This window comes from Gossypium raimondii, chromosome 7 (assembly GCF_025698545.1).
Source record: "Gossypium raimondii isolate GPD5lz chromosome 7, ASM2569854v1, whole genome shotgun sequence".
Classification (NCBI taxonomy): domain Eukaryota; kingdom Viridiplantae; phylum Streptophyta; class Magnoliopsida; order Malvales; family Malvaceae; genus Gossypium; species Gossypium raimondii.
Window position 1 is genome coordinate 47,522,271 of NC_068571.1, and position 19,811 is coordinate 47,542,081.

The 19,811-nt window shown below is 31.6% G+C and overlaps 3 protein-coding genes across 3 annotated transcripts; all 3 read right to left on the reverse strand.

Annotated features, from left to right (window-relative positions):
* Positions 1-449: 449 nt before the first annotated feature.
* LOC105786408 (O-fucosyltransferase 37) lies at positions 450-3,620 on the reverse strand. Its single transcript, XM_012612822.2, has 5 exons — positions 2,841-3,620; positions 2,548-2,716; positions 2,377-2,466; positions 1,601-1,884; positions 450-1,005 (listed from the first exon to the last, which is right to left on the reverse strand). Exons 1-5 carry the CDS (start codon positions 3,566-3,568, stop codon positions 519-521), a joined length of 1,758 nt encoding a protein of 585 aa, XP_012468276.1. The 5' UTR covers positions 3,569-3,620; the 3' UTR covers positions 450-518.
* A 2,303-nt stretch (positions 3,621-5,923) lies between these two features.
* On the reverse strand, positions 5,924-9,507 carry LOC105786400 (adenylate kinase 4). Its single transcript, XM_012612809.2, has 6 exons — positions 9,282-9,507; positions 7,137-7,282; positions 6,930-7,049; positions 6,671-6,838; positions 6,378-6,467; positions 5,924-6,241 (listed from the first exon to the last, which is right to left on the reverse strand). Exons 1-6 carry the CDS (start codon positions 9,394-9,396, stop codon positions 6,143-6,145), a joined length of 738 nt encoding a protein of 245 aa, XP_012468263.1. The 5' UTR covers positions 9,397-9,507; the 3' UTR covers positions 5,924-6,142.
* A 2,707-nt stretch (positions 9,508-12,214) lies between these two features.
* LOC105786393 (nucleolar protein 56) lies at positions 12,215-16,212 on the reverse strand. The gene is made up of 8 exons (XM_012612796.2): positions 15,807-16,212; positions 14,876-15,090; positions 14,635-14,792; positions 14,353-14,540; positions 14,022-14,274; positions 13,675-13,823; positions 13,464-13,598; positions 12,215-12,883 (listed from the first exon to the last, which is right to left on the reverse strand). Exons 1-8 carry the CDS (start codon positions 16,009-16,011, stop codon positions 12,585-12,587), a joined length of 1,602 nt encoding a protein of 533 aa, XP_012468250.1. The 5' UTR covers positions 16,012-16,212; the 3' UTR covers positions 12,215-12,584.
* Between the last annotated feature and the right edge of the window lie 3,599 nt (positions 16,213-19,811).

Here is a 19,811-nt window from a genome sequence, read left to right on the forward strand (position 1 = left end):
TTCTTATAAATAAAAATATTATAAATTAATATATAGTAAAATTGTACTTTGATCTCTTAAAATGAATTCTTTTTCAATTCAATCCTCTTATAAATAAAGAAATTATAAATTAATGTATAGTAAAATTGTACTTTAACCCCCTAAAAATAAAAAAAATTATATTTAATCCCTTTAAAAATTATGAAATTATAAATTAATACATATAAACTTATATTTTGATATATGAAAAAATTATAATTAAATTCCGGTGTATGATCAATTGTTTAACGGTTATACAATCAACCATCATAATGCAACAAAAAAAACCTAGGCTAGAGCTTCAACCATTATCACTTAAGATCTCCAACCGGAGATCCGAGCAGCCGAAACAAATGTTAAATCGATTAGATATTCGGTTCTCAATTCAAGCCAAAGATATCCGAAAAGGTTGATATAAAATGAGCAAAAGTCAATGTACGTACAAATGTTTACTTCAAAATCAAAACCTATTATATGTACAAATATGAGTGTGTTTTGTTTCAAAAACTACCAGAACCATGTCGACACATACATTCAGCCACTGGATAAGCAATCACATCGTTGTCTCTTTGTTTCTTCCTAGGTTCAGGTTTCATTGATTTATTATGCAATGATCTTATAATGCTACTGAATTCTTCATCAGAAATGGATGAATCTTCAAAGAAAGGCAACATTGTTCTTTTGTTTGGTCTTATGCTTTTTCTATGTCCCATGTAAGCACGATGTCCTTGTAAGGCTCGTCCCATGTTTCCGCCATGGGAAGGTATAAAGATGTCGCTGTTAAAGGAGACAATGTAATCAATGGCAGATAGAGCGGAGGAGCTGTTGAGGAAAGGAGAGAGTTCGCCGTCACGGGCCAACATTTCCTTTCGGACCAAGTTTGGGAACACTGCCGCGAGCGGCTCCAATGCTTTGCTGCCACCGAATGGCTCTCCTCCGGCTATGTAAAACCGACCACTTTGGGGCGCTCCTAAAGCCTTCAAAAGCCTACAAATATAGACGTCACTATTTTCAGCAATCTCCGCACTCCATACCCAAAATCTGATGATATTATTATTTGCTGAAGTTCTACTATTAGCCCTCTTCTTTGCAAAGGTTGTGAATTTAATCCCTGTATACTTTTCAAGTTTTCATATTTCAATATTCACCAAACGATGCGTAAAACATATTATCATATCTGTAATATCATGCCAACTTGTTTTTTCCACATATTACTCATTAGGGTAAAGCCAATAAATTATACTAACTTGTGATTTCCTAAAAACTAAAGGGACTATATAAATATTTTTTTATTTTTAAGAGTTAAAAGTGTAATTTTATCATTATATTAACTTGTGGTTTTTAAAAATTAAAAAGACTATATAAACAATTTTTCATTTTTTAAGGTGCCCAAGGCCACTGCCTGCCCCCTTCCCTCCTCCCATGTTACTAAAAATCTAGTTAATAAATTATTGACAGCCAACCAAATGAATTTATCTGTTATATTAACTATATTACCTTGCCATTTCAAAATAGTGAGACTAATCTATAATTATTGTAAAGTATAAGGACTAATAACAGAATTTTAACCTTATTATATTACCTTGCCATTTCAAAAGCATTTAAGGGGCAAAGGCCGGAGAGGCGACGTTGACTATAGCTCATGTTGACTCTGCCAGTGAGGTACTGAGGCTGAGTTTTCTGAATTTGGGTAATGATTTGGTCGTATTCAGGACCTAAACCAGTTCGACATCCGGTTCGAACCCACACATCTTTCTCGAGCCGAAGATGAAGAGAGATATATGGACCTTCAATCCACATTCTTCTTGCTAGCTGGTTCCCAACTTGAAGAATTGGCTTCGAAAATCTCAGTGCATGGAATGCTACCTGAAAAAAAATATACTTAAAAACGATATTAGGAATAATTACAAATCCCGAATGTAATTACAAATCACGTCATACGAGAATAACTTGAATAAATTTTAAAAATTGACAAATTTTGACAAAAAATATTTATTTTTTTAATAATTAAGATTTTAAACCAAAAAACCCTAAATTTTAACTTTTAAATATATTAATTAAATTTCACAATTTGTCAAAAATATATTTTAACCTAAATAATAATTTAAATATTAAATAAGTGATTTAATACTAAAATATCAGATGGTACAAATTTAAGTATAAATGTCTAAATTTTATCTTAATTTCATGAAAAATTAAAAAATAAGTTTAGTTCACAGGGTTATCTTGATCATATATAAATTTTTAATTCAACTGATTTAATCCATCAACTTACTTAAAAATGGGTGTGTTTAGTTTTTCGAAAATTTCTACTCTTCGATGATAAATATCCAAATATGAGTGGGATAAACATAGTACCTTACACCTAAGCTTCTGTAAATCAGATGGAAGATTCTTGGAGAGCTTAGAATCTAATCCTTTCAGTACAAGTACCCCTTCCTGATTCAGCTGAAACACACACACAAAATATTAATAATCCAATCGATAATTCATGCATTCATATCGTGTTTATATTATTATTTTTCGTACTTGTTTGAAGAACTTAGCACGGATCCAAAACGGTGAAACACCATAAGGAATTTGAGTTACAATGGTCTGTTTAGCCACCAAATGAGACGATGGCAACGAAGATACAACTCGTACATCTGCTCTTAATGTCTTCTTGAAGTGTTCCACATCAAATATATCTGGAAATTCACTGCAATTCCCCACCATGATTTCATGAAACATCAGTCCCGATATACAATAAAACGAACATGGAAAATTAAAATCAACAGCCTAAATTGCATGTGATTGAAAACCCCGAAAATGAATAGCAAAACCTTTCATCTTCCCATATCATGTTGACCTGCAAAACAGGCAAAACCAAAGCAGCTTCAAGTATTCTTGCAATAACAACAGCATCAATGATTTGATTCTTTTGTTGATTCAATCCCCCAGCAGCAACCACAACCAAGAACCTGTTTTTCTCCTTGGAAATCTTTGCAGATCTTTTACGATACCCAACGGTGGAATCCAAACAAGGACGGTAGCCATTACTATCTGGTTGTTTCCAGAACTCGGTTTCTTCTTCGGACAAGTTACCAGAAACCAAATGAACTGGTAATGGAACCATTGCAGTGCCGCCAACTCTGGGTTGAATCTTGTTGTCGGAGTTTATGCCGGAAAGTAAAGATGTTAAGATGATCTGAGAGTAAGAAGATGGTAAAGGATGGGATGAAATAGGGGATGTTGTTGGGGATATAATGGAACAATGGATTGAATCTTGGGAGCTAGGGAAGAATCTGAAAATGGAGATTCCCAAGAAAGTGAAGGAAAATAAGAAAGAAAGGATGAAAATGGAGAGGGATGGGGATGTTTTCTTGGAAGAAAAAAGGGATGTTAATGGTGGTGAAACGGAGAAGAACTGAGTTAGTGATCTTGGACTCGGTGTTAAACTCATGAATGGGTTCTTGATTATCCTTCCTGATGGTCTTGCCATTATTGAAGATTCTTTTTCCCAGATTTTCCTGCAGTTTCCCGGAGAAATATTAATGAAAGTGAGTAACATGAAGAATCTAAAGTACCCAATGGTGGTTATTGAGTAGCAGAAACAGTTAATCTTCCCGGCAAAAAATACTTGAATATGACAATTTCATCATAACTACTCGTGTAGTTGTTGTATTAATGATAATTAGATGCATTACACTCTATTAGTAATTCAAGTCTCGATTGAGCTATATTTTTATAGGTAAAAATTTATTTTAATCACTCATTTAAAATGATTATTCAAAATTTTTTTAAGTTATTGGACTGTTAAAATTGTTATTGTATGATCTTTTCTAGATGCATCGCCTCCACCATTTGAAAGCTCTCCATCTCTTTTTCTACCGTTCAGTTTTTTTTCTTCATAAAACAGTTTTGAACGTCATGAATCTGTGAACCAAAAGACAAACAACTTTCTTCTTCAACCTTTGACATTGATTGTCAGATCGACTTAGATCTAAGATATGTTCTTTTTCTCATCGATGGGTACTGATCCACCATATCGATCGTCGAATCTTTTCTTAGAGCTTGCTAATCTAACTTTAAAAAAAAAAAACTTTAATAGTCTAGTGGCTTAAATAAAAACTTTTAAATAGTTCTGTGGCCATTTTGTTACTTTTTAAAGTTGAGTGACCAAAACGTAAACTTACTAATAGTTTAGTGACCTTGGGTGTTGCTTACTCTAATGATAAATAGATACATCTCTATTAGTAATTGAAGTCTCGATTGAGCTATCAATTTACACTTAAGGTAATTAAACTATTAGTAAATTTACGTTTTGGTCACTCAACTTTAAAATTTTAAAAAATAGTTATTGAATTATTCTAAAGTCAGCTTGAATCTAAAGAATGTTCTTCTACTGGTCATTGGGTACTAATATGTTGTACTACAATCATTAAATCGCCGCTTGGAGTTCTTTAACTGAACTTAAAAAAAAAATTTAACGACTTAGTGATTTAAATAAAAATTTTAAAATAATTTCATGAGCATTTTGTAGTACAAAAACATAAAATCCCTTAAAAATTTAGCGACATTTTTGTAATTGGCCCTAATTTTAAATTATATTATGCACGCTCGGCCACCATGATTGAATAATTGCATGGTTTAATAGTAAAACTTCTGACTTATCTTTTCATATAAGATTCATCAGCGAAGTCCCATCAACTTTTTTGTTAGATTTGGATTTTCATCTTACAATATATGTGGTAATGAAAATTATGAAACTTTTGAAATAGTTATAGTATTATACCTTTTAATACGAAATATTGTTATTTATATAATATAATTTTTTAAAATAAAATATTTATAGAAAAAACGAATACAATACTGTTTTGAAAGCAAAATCGAATAGAAAATAAAAATATTTTTTAAAATAAAATTTAGAATTTCAAGAGTTTCAATTCTATGCTATCAATACTTCTCCCCAAAAATTGAAAACATTAAAAGTAAAAATAGTTAAATTTCAGAATTTTTTAAGAACTGATATGATGAAAGATCATCCTTACTAAAGATATTATATTGGAATTAACTCTTTAATTTAATTATTTGAGGGTAAACAATCAATGTGTCATCATCAACTTCACATCAGCAACCATGTGGATGACCCAACGGACCTCTCCTTTCTCTCTCAATATATTTATATTCCGTTAACTGTCTAATTTGTTTACTTTTCCCTTCATTAAGAATATACAATGATCTTGAAATGGTAAGCTAGAAGGTTTAGTTAATCATATAATAATACTGTTACACCTCGCTATGTTCACTCCGGCGGTGCAAATAGATCCCCAAGAAGACCCTTACGTGACAATCAATACCTATTCATTAACTTTCACATCAATACTAGGTCCCATTTGAGATGACTTAAAATTTATAGTAACAATACTCTATCTAAACCTATGACACCAAACCACTTGTCTCTGATTCACTAATAGCAACTTAACATGTGTCACCTCAAGACAATAAATGACACATATAAGACTCGAGGCCCAAGGATCCCATTTGAGCCATGACACCACTCTACCGAAGCCTATGGCACCAAGCCACTTGCGCTTGATCCGCCAATAGCAACTCAGCACATGACACCTCGAGATACGGGGTGAGGAGTATATAAGCCATATCTCCTTCCCTCCTTCCTCCCTACTACTTTGACCATCTATTTGGCAACTCTTCATCCTATCCTAAACAGGGTGAACCACCCAGCTCCTCCATCCACCCATTCTTGTATCAACAAATACAAATCGGAAATTGCCATTACCTGCGTTATTCCAACCCCAGGAGTGATCGCTAGACACGGATATTATTTGAAAGATCGTATACTCATACTTGTATTTGTACATGCGACAAGAAAAAAATGAATAGAGCCCAAACAAAGCAAAGCAAATATCCAAAACTAATTTGTAGTCAATCTACGCTATTTAGTATTATCATCATTCATCATCAATACTTGAAACCAACATGAGATGGTCATTTGGACCGATCTATCAATGAGATACAAATAAAAATGGATCCGAATATCCGAATGTAGAAAAATCCGAAAATTACGGTTTGTAAGTTAAGATAACTAATATTCATGAGTAGATCATTCCTAATGAAAAGTTCATCATGAGAGTACCTTTTGAACCTCCTCCGTAACCTCTTTTGGAGACTTCTCTGCATGAAGCTTTGCAACTACTCCCTTCTTCCAGTAATAATCAATCACCTACATTTTGATTGACACCATTAAAATTGTTGATGATAACTTGGAAAGCATTCAAATTAGATATTACGGAGTCTGTAAAAATGCCGATGGCATTTCAATCGTGCATAGAAATAGTTAAGGAAAACAGAAAGCACACCGGCTCAGTTTGCTTGTGAAATGCCTCTAGCCTTGACTTGAGAACAGCTGCAGTATCGTCTTTACGTTGAATCAAAGGTTCCCCAGTTACCTTGAAGAGAACATAAACAAGGAAACGAGCTTGTTAACGTAAATGCAATTGGTTCGTTGAAAAACAGTGATGCAGCTTATATTGAGGCTTTGGGGTTGATGTACAGACCGACAAGTTTGCATTTAAGGCCAAAATGCTTGGCAACCCAATTCCGACTTATGTAATAAACAGAAGTAAAATGAGGGTTGTTATGTTCGACTTACATCATCAACACCGGGAACTTTAGGAGGTGCAAATTTCGTGTGGTAAGACCTACCACTAGCAGGATGGATCCATCGACCAGTAATCCTTTCTTCCAAGATCGAATCATCAATTGCAAAATCAAGCACCTTATCAATTTTAACTCCTTGTTTTTCAAGCATTTCATCGAGCTGCAAAGCAAAGATCAAGAACCCATAATTGGAAGTATGAGCGTAAACATTTAAAAAAACTCGAGTATAAAGATTCTAAAGACGGCAATACCATCTGTGCTTGGCCTACAGTCCTCGGAAATCCATCAAGAATGAAACCCTTCTGACACGAAGGTTTCTTCATCGCCTCGTCAATAATGCCGACAACTAGCTCATCGGAAACAAGTTCTCCCTGAGAAACAATCATAAAACAACTCATTATTCAAAAGCAACCTCATAAAAACTATTAAAACAACCCATACACTACTATAAATTCAACCTTATCCATGGCCTCCTTGGCCTTGACACCGAGTGGCGTTTTAGCAGCAACAGCAGCTCGTAGCATATCACCGGTGGCCAAGTGACACAAGCAGTACTCATCCTTAATCATTGGTGATTGAGTACCTTTCCCCGAACCGGGTGGACCTGCCAATCATAAGATTTCCTGGTATCTGTAAAGAATGATAATAGAATGCAATGCATTTTCAGGACTGCTACGAAGCATGCACTTTCCATATGATACAGAAAATCAAGAATGCTCGAGACTTGGGTAAAAAATAGATATAAATACCAAACTTTAGTATCATTCTATTCGCTTTCAAGCAACCCAAGTTCCAATCTGATTTGAGGTCAAGCTAAGGCAGAAAACAAAAAAATAAATTCCAAAACCCGTGCAACCAAGAGATGTAATCTGGAAGAGACATTGCTGCATCGATTACTGGACTCGGGTGTTAGTGTAGAATAAGGGAATGTTTCCAACACAGATATGTTCATTGTTTTAAGGTTATTTCATTTATTTCGAAGGCAATATCCCCAAAATGATATCTAGATATATATTAGACACTGGCATCAAAGAAGGGTCACTTCAAAAAATTAAAAAGTTTGAGCAAACATAGATTAATGGTTAGTATTCCAAAATCTATTAGTTCTTCAGCATGATATAAGGAAAATACAATAATACAAGTTCATAATTGGCATAAAAAATTCATTTCATTGTTAAAAAGAAAATGTGGGCTAGGCTTTGTTGCAAGTTGCAACAACCATACAAAGATGAAACATAAAAAAATAAATCTATGGCCTTCACAACGTAATGGTATTGCTTTAGAGTTTGCTAAAAATAGACCCATTTTTCCTCTGAACATTTGTTAATGTTTACACTTCATAAAGCTAAGAAACTATTTGTTTTAGGAAAAAAGAACCCATCATTGTCAATACACTCAACTCACTGTTCATTGCTTTAGAGTTTGCTAAAAAAAGACCCATTTTTTTTTTCTTTAAATGTAAATAATGAGTATTTTGTTAACACTTTCTAAAGGGCAACTGTACATTGAAAGCTCTTATATTAGAAGTCAAATTGCATTGTGCCCACTCTATTAAAAAGATAGGCAAATTAGTCATTATTCGTTAGATTAAGAAGTAAATTGGTCTTTCTATTAAAAACTCTATCATTTTTACTCTTAAAAATTGATCCTTGTACGTCAGGATGAGGTACACGTGGCAGATCACGTGTAACTATTTATTTATTCTGTCAGCTACACCAGCTTTTAACACTAAAAATGAATGAAATTTTTAACGGTAAGAATCAATTTACTCTTTAATCTAACATATAGAGACTAATTTACCCATGTTTTGAGTAAAAGGTGGACAAAATGCAATCTGACTCTTAGTACAAATGCCTCCGTGATACTTTTACCCTTTCTAAAGCTAAGAAACTAAATTTTTCTCAAAAACAAAAATCCCAACATTGGCAATTCGCTCAACCCACTTTTCATTGCTTTAGAACTTTACTAAAGACTCGTTTTTTCCCTATAAAAGTTAATAAATAAGAATTTGTTAACACTTTCTATAGCTAAGAAACTAAAGTTTCTGAATATATATATAAATAAACGAAATTCCTAACACTGACAATTAACTCAAACTTTGCCATTCCATATTTATATATTCATTTAAATCGTATGAAAAGTAAATAATCTTTGTTGAGGGGAGGTCGTTGGGCCGATCTCGAACCCTCGACGGTGGAGGTATTGTTTCCAAAGTGTATGCTCGGTTTTAAACCGGCTTTTTGTCTCTCTACTCCAAGAAAAGCCCAAAAAGGTTCTCCTCGGAGTCGGAACATAAAAACCTGAGTCTAGAACCAAGCATAAACAACCTGTGAATAATACCTCTACCGTTGAGGATCCGAGGCCGGCCCGAGAGCAACCTCCCCTCAACAATATTCATCTGAATTTTTGAGCTTTGAAAACTCATACATTTTCACGGTTCACTGTAAACAAATAAAATAAAATAAAAAACCTTGACACCGGATCTGATAAATTCCATTATAGTTCTCAAAAAATAAAAATAAAAACCCAAAATTTGCAGTTTACCCAACACAATGCGAACTTCAAACCGATCAAATAAGTACATAAATGAAGGGGAGACAAACCGATTAGTATAAGGCGCTTCTCGGGTTTGGTGGCGCATTTCATACGGCGGAGAAGCTCAGTCATGAGTGATTCGGAGGGTACATCTTCTAAGTTCACTGAACTGCTGCTCGCCATTTTTCAATCTCTTTTTCGATTTAGTATTGGGTTTTGTTCTAATGGCTTTTTGGTTTTAAAAGGGTTTGGGGGGTTTAAAGGAAAAAGAGAAAACAGTGGGAGAAAACAACGGGAATATCAAGGGAAGATTTAAAGATAGGTTTTTTTTTTTTTTTTAGGTAAAGCTTGGAAATTAGAAAGAGTAATTGGATTGAAAATATAAATTGTAATTACAAACTAACATAATTTATATTTTTAAATAATACTAATTATTATAAAATTATTAATATAATAAAATAATTTTAATTAAATAATTTATTATGTTTTTCTAAAAATAGTTAATAATATGTTTAATAATAAAATAACAATAAAAATAAACATAATAGATAATTTTATATAATTGTTCTACTACATATTTGTTGGGTTATTTCTCTTTAATATTTAACCTATTCTCTTTATCATCATCTTAATATGAGAAATATCTTTTTAGAACATCAAATGTCTTCTCAATCACATTTCAAAACTTTAAATGTCTCAAATTAAAAAGTTCATAAACTGTCTATGATGCTTGCATTTGGCACCATTTTTCAAACAATATCATATCTCACGATATGGTACAAAAAATATTTTCTATTTACATAATTAACATCAACCTTATAATTTTTGAGCTCACGATCTAAATAGTTCATAGATTTATAAAACTTATATAAACTTAATTTGAATAAAGAATTTAATTTATATTCCTTTTATAATACACAAATTAAGTAAAAATAATATAAAATTTATAATATAAAACCTTTCTAAATAACGTTTTATAATTATTCTAATAACTTCGTAACCCTTCTTATAAATAATATAATATTTTTACCATAACTTTAGAAAGTTATTTTTTATAGATAAATTATGATAAAACAACTATAACACCTTTTATGAATAAGTATATTATTTTTATAATATATAGCATGGACACATAAATAAGTTATGTCCATACTTATTGTTCACAAATTTTTATAATATATTTTTAGGATTAATAATATAAGAAATTTTTTGTTATAATATAATATTTATAACTTGTATAAAATCATTTTTTAAAATTAGATTTGGGCAATGTATTTCAAATTGGACTGGTGGTCGAATCAATCAGGCCACCGATTCAATTAAAAAATTATTCAAAATTTAAAAAGCCGATTACATTGGTTTGTATGAATTTTCAATTTAACGGTTCAAAAGCACCTTCCAGACTGGTATCCCAGTCGGTCCAATCCGATCTAATTCAAATAACATTAAATTTAAATGTAATTACTTATATTATTACTTCAATTCTAGGCTCCAATTCAATAAGTCAGACAAATTACCATGTAATCATGTATCATGTTTAAAATTTTAACTTTTTAGTCAGCATTTTACTTAAAAAACAACAATTCGACTCTTTTTAAAATGATGATAACCAAATTTAACTAGAAACGAATAAGAACTAAATTGATAAAATGTGTAAAAATTTAGTATTAAATTTATCATTATGTCTTTTTATAACCACATATTTTATCTATTTTATAATTGAAACTTATTCATGTTAGAACCATGGTGTAATTGAGGTAAAATCCTCCCAATAGTGATGAGTTTAGAATTTGAATTCAACCCAATCGTGAAGATTCATAAATATATATATATATATATATATATATATATATATTTTCAAGCCCATAGAATTGATCCATATTAAAATTTGTGGCTTAATTAAATTTTTGAAGAATTTTAAGACAATAAAAATTTCAAAAACTTTGAGAAGCCTAATTAAAATTTTCAAAAGTGCCTAATTAAAATTTTCAAAATTATAAGTTTCACTCTCCATAAAATTTCAAAATTGTCTAATTCTAACATTTCACATTTCAAGCACTCACGAATCAATATAAAAAAATTTAAAATGTCATTTTGGACTCAACTTAATCGAACTATAAACTAGGTATTGATACTTGGGTCAAATTTTAAATTTAGTTTCGATATTTCAAAGTATTGAAATAACTAAGGATATATTGATACCTAAGTATATGTATCAATACTCAAGGTCATGTACCAATACATGTTTCCATTGCTTCAAAATTTTAACTATTGACTTTGAGAGCACCGAAATTAATGGACCAAGTATCGATACTTAGCTTATGAGGTTTCGATACTTGAATTTCAAGTACTAATACCCAAGCCCATAAATCTAGATATACTAAATTGTACAAACAAAACATGCAAATTAGGAATTATACACCACATCATTCAAAATTTGATCACCTTAGTAATAGAAAATACACGTTGTTATATAGCAATACAATACAAAACGTCTGACACGTAAGTACTGTTAACCTGACAGCCTACCAACTTGGTGACTTGCATGGTATCACCTGTTCAACCATAATCCTCTGAAGAGTATCTAAGATATGTATAACCTCTAGGCGAGATAACGCGTCACCATGCATGACACCTAATTACCTCTAACACGTCACATCAACGGACCGTATCTTATATATATATATACACACGCGCGAATGAGCCATTCCAAAAAAACAAATACTCAACATAAGTAAAAAGATTTCAAAAGTTAAAAACAAGTAAAAGTTTTTAAAAAGATGAAAAATCGACGAAACTTTGAAGACTGATGCTGCTTGATCCCACTATCCATTCTCAGATCACCGGTGATCTGCAACAAATCCACACACTGAACTTTTCTCATAACTCAGTAATGCTCAACTATTTTTTTAACAACATAATATACAATTGCTAAATTATAAGCGTATATACATCAACAATATTCAACAGAGCATAACCAAATAACTCAACTCCCACATCATCACATAACATTTACGCACATTAAGAACAAAATTGGCATCAATTATCATTTTACAAGCTATGCATAAGCTACATTCTTTTTAAAAGATTAACCGAAATAACCGAAACACAGATTATCATCCAAACCCCGAATATCAGTTGAAGATTGAAACGGTACTAACTACCATGCTCTTTTCCCTTTTCATCCGTGCATATCCGGATTCGACATTTTCACATCCGGATCCAATATTTTCACCTACAAATGCCAAAATTTCCGGAAACCTAAATATTTGTTCTAGTGACAAAGTTATCTAGACAATATTCCTACAACAATACTTCAAAATTAATTATTAATATGCCACTACACAAAATTGAGCATAATAGTGATGAATTCACTCCTTGGACTTCCTTTTCTTTATAGTTTTACTTGCAGCAGCTACTTCATCTTTGCTCTTTTTTTTCTTCTTCTTGGCTGTTCCATCTTGTTCGGCGACATCCCCGTTAATGCCGTCCATTTCCTCAGCTCCGTGACCCTGCTCCTTCTTTCTTTTATCTTTTTTCTTTTCTGATTTAGCATCCTCCAAAGCATCTCCATTTGCAGCCTTGGCTGGGGCATCTTCGGGTTTCGATTTCTTCTTCTTGCTTTTCTTTGCCGAAGCTTCAACTGGTTGTGCTTCTTCCATTTCCACATCTGTATTAAAAACATTGTAATAGACAAAAAACTTTAAACAGAAATCAAACTTGCCAAAGCTGATTGACTAACTACATCAAAATAAGGGTAAACTACATAAGTAGTCACACCCAACTATGGTTTTTTTTTTTGTAGCCACCAACTATGAAAAGTTACAAAATGGTCAATCAACTATTCAATTTTCTCTTTTTTTGTCACCCAACTATCTTGGATTTTTGGGTATTTCCATTTTGACTTTAGCCAACTGGCGACCAAAAAAGACAAAATTGTATAGTTGGATGATTATTTTGTAATTTTTTATAGTTGGGTGGCCAAAATAAGAAATTTACTAATAGTTGGGTGATCATTTTGTAACTTTTCATAGTTGGATGACCAAAAAAGAAAAAAAATATATAGTTGGGTGACTACTAACATAGTTTACCCTTAAAATAATCTGGCAATTTCATTAGAAGCTGAGCTCAACTGATATATCAATTTTGCAAGTTCTCAAGAGCAGGGTAATGCATATCCAAACATTTTAAAATGCGACAACATATTTTCGAAATCGTACAAAATGAAAAGGGTTTGCAGCTCCTTGTACCTTTGTTTTGAGTAGTTTCAATTGCGGACTTCATCACATCAATGTTTTTTCTAGGTGCAACACCCTTGTCATAGAACTCGAGTCTTTCCTCCACTTGTTCCCGTAGTTTCTCCCCAAAAACAGTGGTGCCTCGCTCTGCAAACAAAAAAAGAACTGATAGACTTATGGGGAGAACTAAAAGAGTGTAGGAGGCAAGAACAATGATGATTACCCGCAAAACAATCTATGCGAGAAGCAATGGAACACTTATTTGCAAGATAGCGTGCCATTCGGCCCTTGTTTTTAGCAGATGCTCGACCAATGAAAGATGAATGGAAAATTAGACCATACTTAGGTGTGTTCCCTCGTGTTTTCAGTGCCCTGAAGCAAGTAGCAGCCAGCAATGAGTGAGATCAATGCCTTAAAAGTAAGGTTCAAAATATGTTGAAATTAAAAAAAAAAACCACTCGGATTAGTACTCAAGATCTTGAGGGCCTCAATTTTAGCAAGAACTTCTATTTCTCCATACGTTTTACAACTCCACCATGTCATAAGAACATAAGGTGAGAAGTAAAATACCTGAAAAGGGCCTTCTCAGCACCAAGAATCTGAAGAGTGGAAGAGGGACATTTTGCCAAATTTGTGAGACTACCAGCATGAGAGATCAACCGAGCCCCAACAACTTCCCCAATCAACGATGCCAAATTTGGTGCAATGTCGTTCATCTTAGTCACTAAGTAATCATAAAGATTCTTTCGATACTCAGCAAGATCCATTACTCTCTGAGCAAATAGCTGAACATTGATCAAATCAACCGGGGTCAAATCCTGCCCTGCAAAAGAAAAAACACCAATGATTGGGGGTACAAGTAAAAAAAGGTTAAATTGTGGTATAAATGCAAGAGATCTACCCATTGATGCTTTGCCAGCTTCAACGGTTTCTTTTGCTTTGTCCTCATCCCCAAGTATTTCGGTTAAGGCAGGTATGTGTTCTTCAGACAACTTTGACTTATCCTCTATAAGCTTCGCAACTCTAGCATAAAGATAATTGTCGTTGACAATCTTTACCAACTCGGGGAAATGCCAAGAGTACCATTCCCTGCAGAAAGTAATCAATCAGAGGATATCCGTAACGTAAAATCCATGCATATACTAGTTATGGTGCTTGTTTCGAGGGTAAATTAACAACAAACCTCACTCTCATGGAAAAGGAATTGATATCCTTATCAAGAGTATCGAGAAGGAAAATCGCTTGAATAACCATATTGTCCACTCGATTGACATTGAACTTAACTTTTGCTCGGCTGTAACTGTGCGCCAGACCGAGCTGAGCTTTTTCTAAGTCCCCGGGCTACAAAGTTTTAAGAAACACACACTTGTAGCTGTTTTCTTGATAAAGAAAATAAAAGCGAAACATAAAGAAAATATGCAAACCTTTAGGTCCTTGATAAACTTATCAAAATGCAACCGCACACCACGAAGAAGCTCAAGCACAAACTCTCCACTTTGGCATGTAATTTTCGTTGTTTCGGAGATGTGAGAACCAAGCTTAGGCTCTGCAACTCCAAGACTGAACTTGGATTTCTTGCCTTCCTTAACTTTAGGGAGATTAAGCTCAAGAAAACTCCTTAACTCATTGGTCATTAGCCCTGCGATCAAAACCGGACATAAAACCAATGGTTAACTTAAAAGGCAAGCAACCTCATATGAAATGGCAAATTCATATCATTGTAACTTCCTTTAGCTAGTCTTTTTGAAAGGCTAAATCACCTAACTATCCATACAAACATGGCAGAATCCTTTATTTCAAGCAAATCCCAATCAAGGCAACAAGTAAATATAGCAACTTACATGCAAAAAAAGTTCTAAAGCTGTACAAACCATGGTAGTCAGTACCATACCAGTATATACTGTTCCAGCCCTAAACCAGTACCAAGCAGTTTATGTTCGTTTCAGTCAAAATTTCAGTGGGTTTCAGCCTGTTTTGGTCAATACAGGCCTGTACCAATTAATACAAATTTTCAATATTTTTAACAACTTCTAAATTATTTTATCTTAACCATTTTAATTTTTATATAATTACATTTTAAATTAATAGTTATTAAATTAAGTTATTGAACCTAATTAATAATTTTAAAGCTTACATTTAAGTAAGTCTAATTAAGATATATTAGCATGTATATATATAAATTAAAAATTAGACTATAAATATATATATCAATGAACCCGAAACGGTACACCGGAACACACCGGACTCTATTACTAGCAAAAACCAATGCTGAAAAAACACACGTAGAAAAGCCAAATAGCATAAACAAACCCAAAAGCTTGAAAAATAAAACAAATGTGAAATCACTTTTAATACCTTCAGAAACAGAGTTGCATTGGTTGAGACCATCAATGGCGGATTCAAAAGGCTGAAAAGCAGTGAGTTGAACCACCTTACCGAACCGGTTCAGATCAGCAACCGAGTTCCTAACAGCCTCTGTGTTTTGACCGATTTCATCGAGCCCTTGAGCTTGGAATAGCGCATACCCAGAAGATGATTCGTACAAGAAATAAAGAGCCATTGAATCAAAGGCTCGAAGAAAAAAAATCCCACCTCTTTTTAGCTTCAAAATAATCAAATTAACCGATAAATGGGCAGTGTCTTTGGGTGGGGTTCGAGTTTTTCAGCGGTTTCTGAGGGTTTAGGAAATGAGTGAATGAGATAGATAATAAGTTAGGGTTTAAGGGCTTTCATGCAGTTTATATTGTTTGCCTACAATTCTTGTACAAAATACTTGTTTTTTTTTTTTTAATTTTATTATTCAATTGAGTTGTTAATTAGACTGTTCCTCCAAATTCTAGGGTTTGTTTTTGGGCTATGGTTTTGATTTGGGTTTCACTTTTGTCTGCAAAAGTTTTTGAGAGAAGACACCATCTCTAAGGTATGGGCCGATATATGTTATAATCTGTTTCTTTTATGGCAGCATCTAGAAATTTAAATACAAGGGATAAGTATCTGAACTGAGAATTTTTTTTTTTTACATTACTGCTTAAATTTGATATTTTTTTAATTTGGTCATTATGATAATATGATACTTTAAACGCTGTTTACTAATCTTTGGTTAAATTTGCTAATAGTCTATGTACTTTATAAAAGTTATGGATTTAGTCCATGTATTTTTGAAATTTTAGTCTTGACGGAAACAATAGTAGTTAAATCCGTTTGATTAAACTCAATTACTAGTTTTATATTATGACAACAGTTGTAGATTTAGATTATATTCTTCAACTGAATCATTCTAAGTTTTATAGTTTCTAAATTTTAAAATTTCAATTTTGATACAAACGACGATCGTTAATCCGTTAACTGGATTTTTAGTAAGCAATATTCAAAAATAACATGTTGATAAGGCACATTACACATATGTTTGTCATGGCAGAATTTAGAAATAACAGAACTTAATTTAATAAATTTAGTAGTTATCTTTTAGTGAAAACTGAAATTTTAAATTTTAAAAATACAAAGATTAAAAATAACTAAATTAAAGTACAAAAATAAATAGCAAAATATCACACGTTGTCACGAGGCAGAAGAAATTAATTAGATTGTACATCTCACACATCATCAATTAAAAAGATCTTTTTGCAACTCATTAAACAATCCTACTTTTGTAATTCCTCGGTTAAGAGTTAATGGTAATTTCACATCTCAAACCTTAAAAGTCACAGCAATAGAAGTGTTGAGCATCATGCCCATGCAAAGTATATTTAGGTTAAATTTTCAAATTCGAGTTCGATTCGAAATATGAGTTTATTTTTTTAATCCAAGCTCAACCTAATTTAAAAAAGGCAAATTCGGGTCCGGCTCGGTCCGCTCATATTTGATTTTTTTAGATTAATTTTTATTTAAAAATATTTTTTTAAAAAAATATAATGCACTAAAAAACATCAAAATAAATATTTTATAGTACATTAAAAATATTTATATTAAAAAATACTACCATAAATATAATAATGTTTTATTATATTAAAAACATAAATAAATATAATAAATGATTTATTGTATTAAATATAATTTTTAAAATTTTATATTTTGGGTTAGGTTATTTAGCTGAGTAAGTTTTCTTTTAGGTTTTGGGTAATAGATTTAATTGTTATTGAGTTAGTGACTTAATATAATTATAAACACATATAATTATTATTTAACATATATAATTAATATATTTTTTATAACATAATATATTTGGACTAGGTTGAGTCGAGCTTAAGCTAAAAAAAACTTGCCCAAGACTCAACCCATATAGAAAACGGGCATCAAATTTTATGCAAGCTCATTTTTTGGACATCGTATTTTTCTCTAAACCCTTCTATTTTTCAAGCGAACCTTCAAATTTGAACAAATGACCCAAGTCATGAGCAGGTCTACACTACACCTATGAGCAACATTTTAGTTTAGCTTTGAAAGCATTGCTCCAACTCTTAGATAAAATTATTATTATTTTTGTTTCAATTCATCATATATTTTAAAATATTCATATTTAAAATTTATATTAAAAATATTAAAATATTGGTATCGAAATATGCAGTATATACTCCAAACCAAGATAATTAGTATTGTATCAATAGACATACAATTTTGTTTTGGTACTGGTACATATTGGTACCGATGTATTTCGATACAACGTTTTGGGTTTATCAATATTTTTTAAAATAGTTTCATTTATATTATATATACACATGTAAATGTATTCCAATTACATACATATAAATATATTTATATGAAAATATTAAATTTTGAAATTATTAATTATGTTCAATAAATTAAGTAAGTAGTTACATTTTATTTTAAATATAATTATAAAAATAAAAAAATATTTTAAAATATTAAAATCTCGTATCAATTGTATAAATCGGTACACATCATATAGAAAGAAACACACCAATACAACAATTAACATTTAGAATTCACATCGAAACAAAAGAAAAATTGTATGAAATTGTGATTCCATGTTATCCTTATCCTTTTCCAATAGAAAATGACAAATCAAATTTTCCTCCTAATTTTTAACATTTTAGTTGGATTTGAATTTTTTCAAAATAAAAAGTTGAAAACAAAAGAAAAACTCTTATTGGAAAAATTAAGAATAATGTAGAATCACAATTTTATAAAACCTCTTTTTCCGGAACGAAAACATAAATTTATTATTTTGTTTTACTATTAAAACGGGACCTTCCGACCAACCGATACAAAATTGACTTCCTTGCTCTAATATGTATATATACATCAAATGAGTATTTTAAGCTGTCCCTACTAAGAGATATTTTCTCTTGAAAAATGTTCATTGAACAAGCTGAATTGAAAACATATAATGTGAATATAAATGTGAATGTCCAAAATGCCATAGCATCTCTGCTAACTGCAATTTGCTTCTCTTACACTCCTCACATTCGGTAAAAGTATTATAAAATTTAAATTATATTTTATTTTATATACTTAATAAATAGATAAATTAGTTATTATACGTTAAATTAAAGAGCAAATTGATCATTTTAGTTAAAATTTTCATCAATTTGTACTGTTAAATCTAGTATCGTTGGTAGAATAACTAGATATTGACACGCGTACCTCATGCTAAAGTATAGGGACCAAATTTTAATAGTAAAAATAGTTAGAAATTTTAACAGAATGATCAGTTTGCTTTTTATTTAATGTACAATGACTAATTTATCTATTTTTTTAAGTAAATGGGACAAAATACAATTCAACTCTTAATATAATAACCTCCATAGCATTTTTCCCATCCAATCCAATCCAACCCTTTTATTTTATTCTTTTTCTTTCTCATTTTCTCTCTCTACATTACAATTACATGTTTGTATGCTATTTCTATTCTTCATTTTTTCTCCTTTTAAATTATTTGTGCGTGACACATATTCGAATACGAAAAATAAAAATAAAAATATTTGAAACACTTGAGTTGGAATAACTTAAATGCTCCAAGCCTCTCATCTATCTTAACCAAGCGTTAGCTTTTGTGCAAGAGGATAATATGAATAAGGGAGAGCAAAAGCTAGTTGAAGCCGATTTAACTTATCAAATCAATTCAGTCAAGTCAATTATGATGGTTAATTCGATTTTGTAGACAATTAAAATAGGTTAAACCGATTAAAGAATTAGTACTTACACACTGTAGACTGTAGAGACAATCTCACACCATATGCACACAAACAACATCTAAACATCAAAAATATCTACCCAAACGAATTCGATGGGTGAACATCTTGTAGCCACCATCTCGTACTAAACTATGAATTGATAAATTTTAAAGATACATTCCAAGTTGCTACTTTTTTAAAAATATTAAATTAAAATATTAATAAA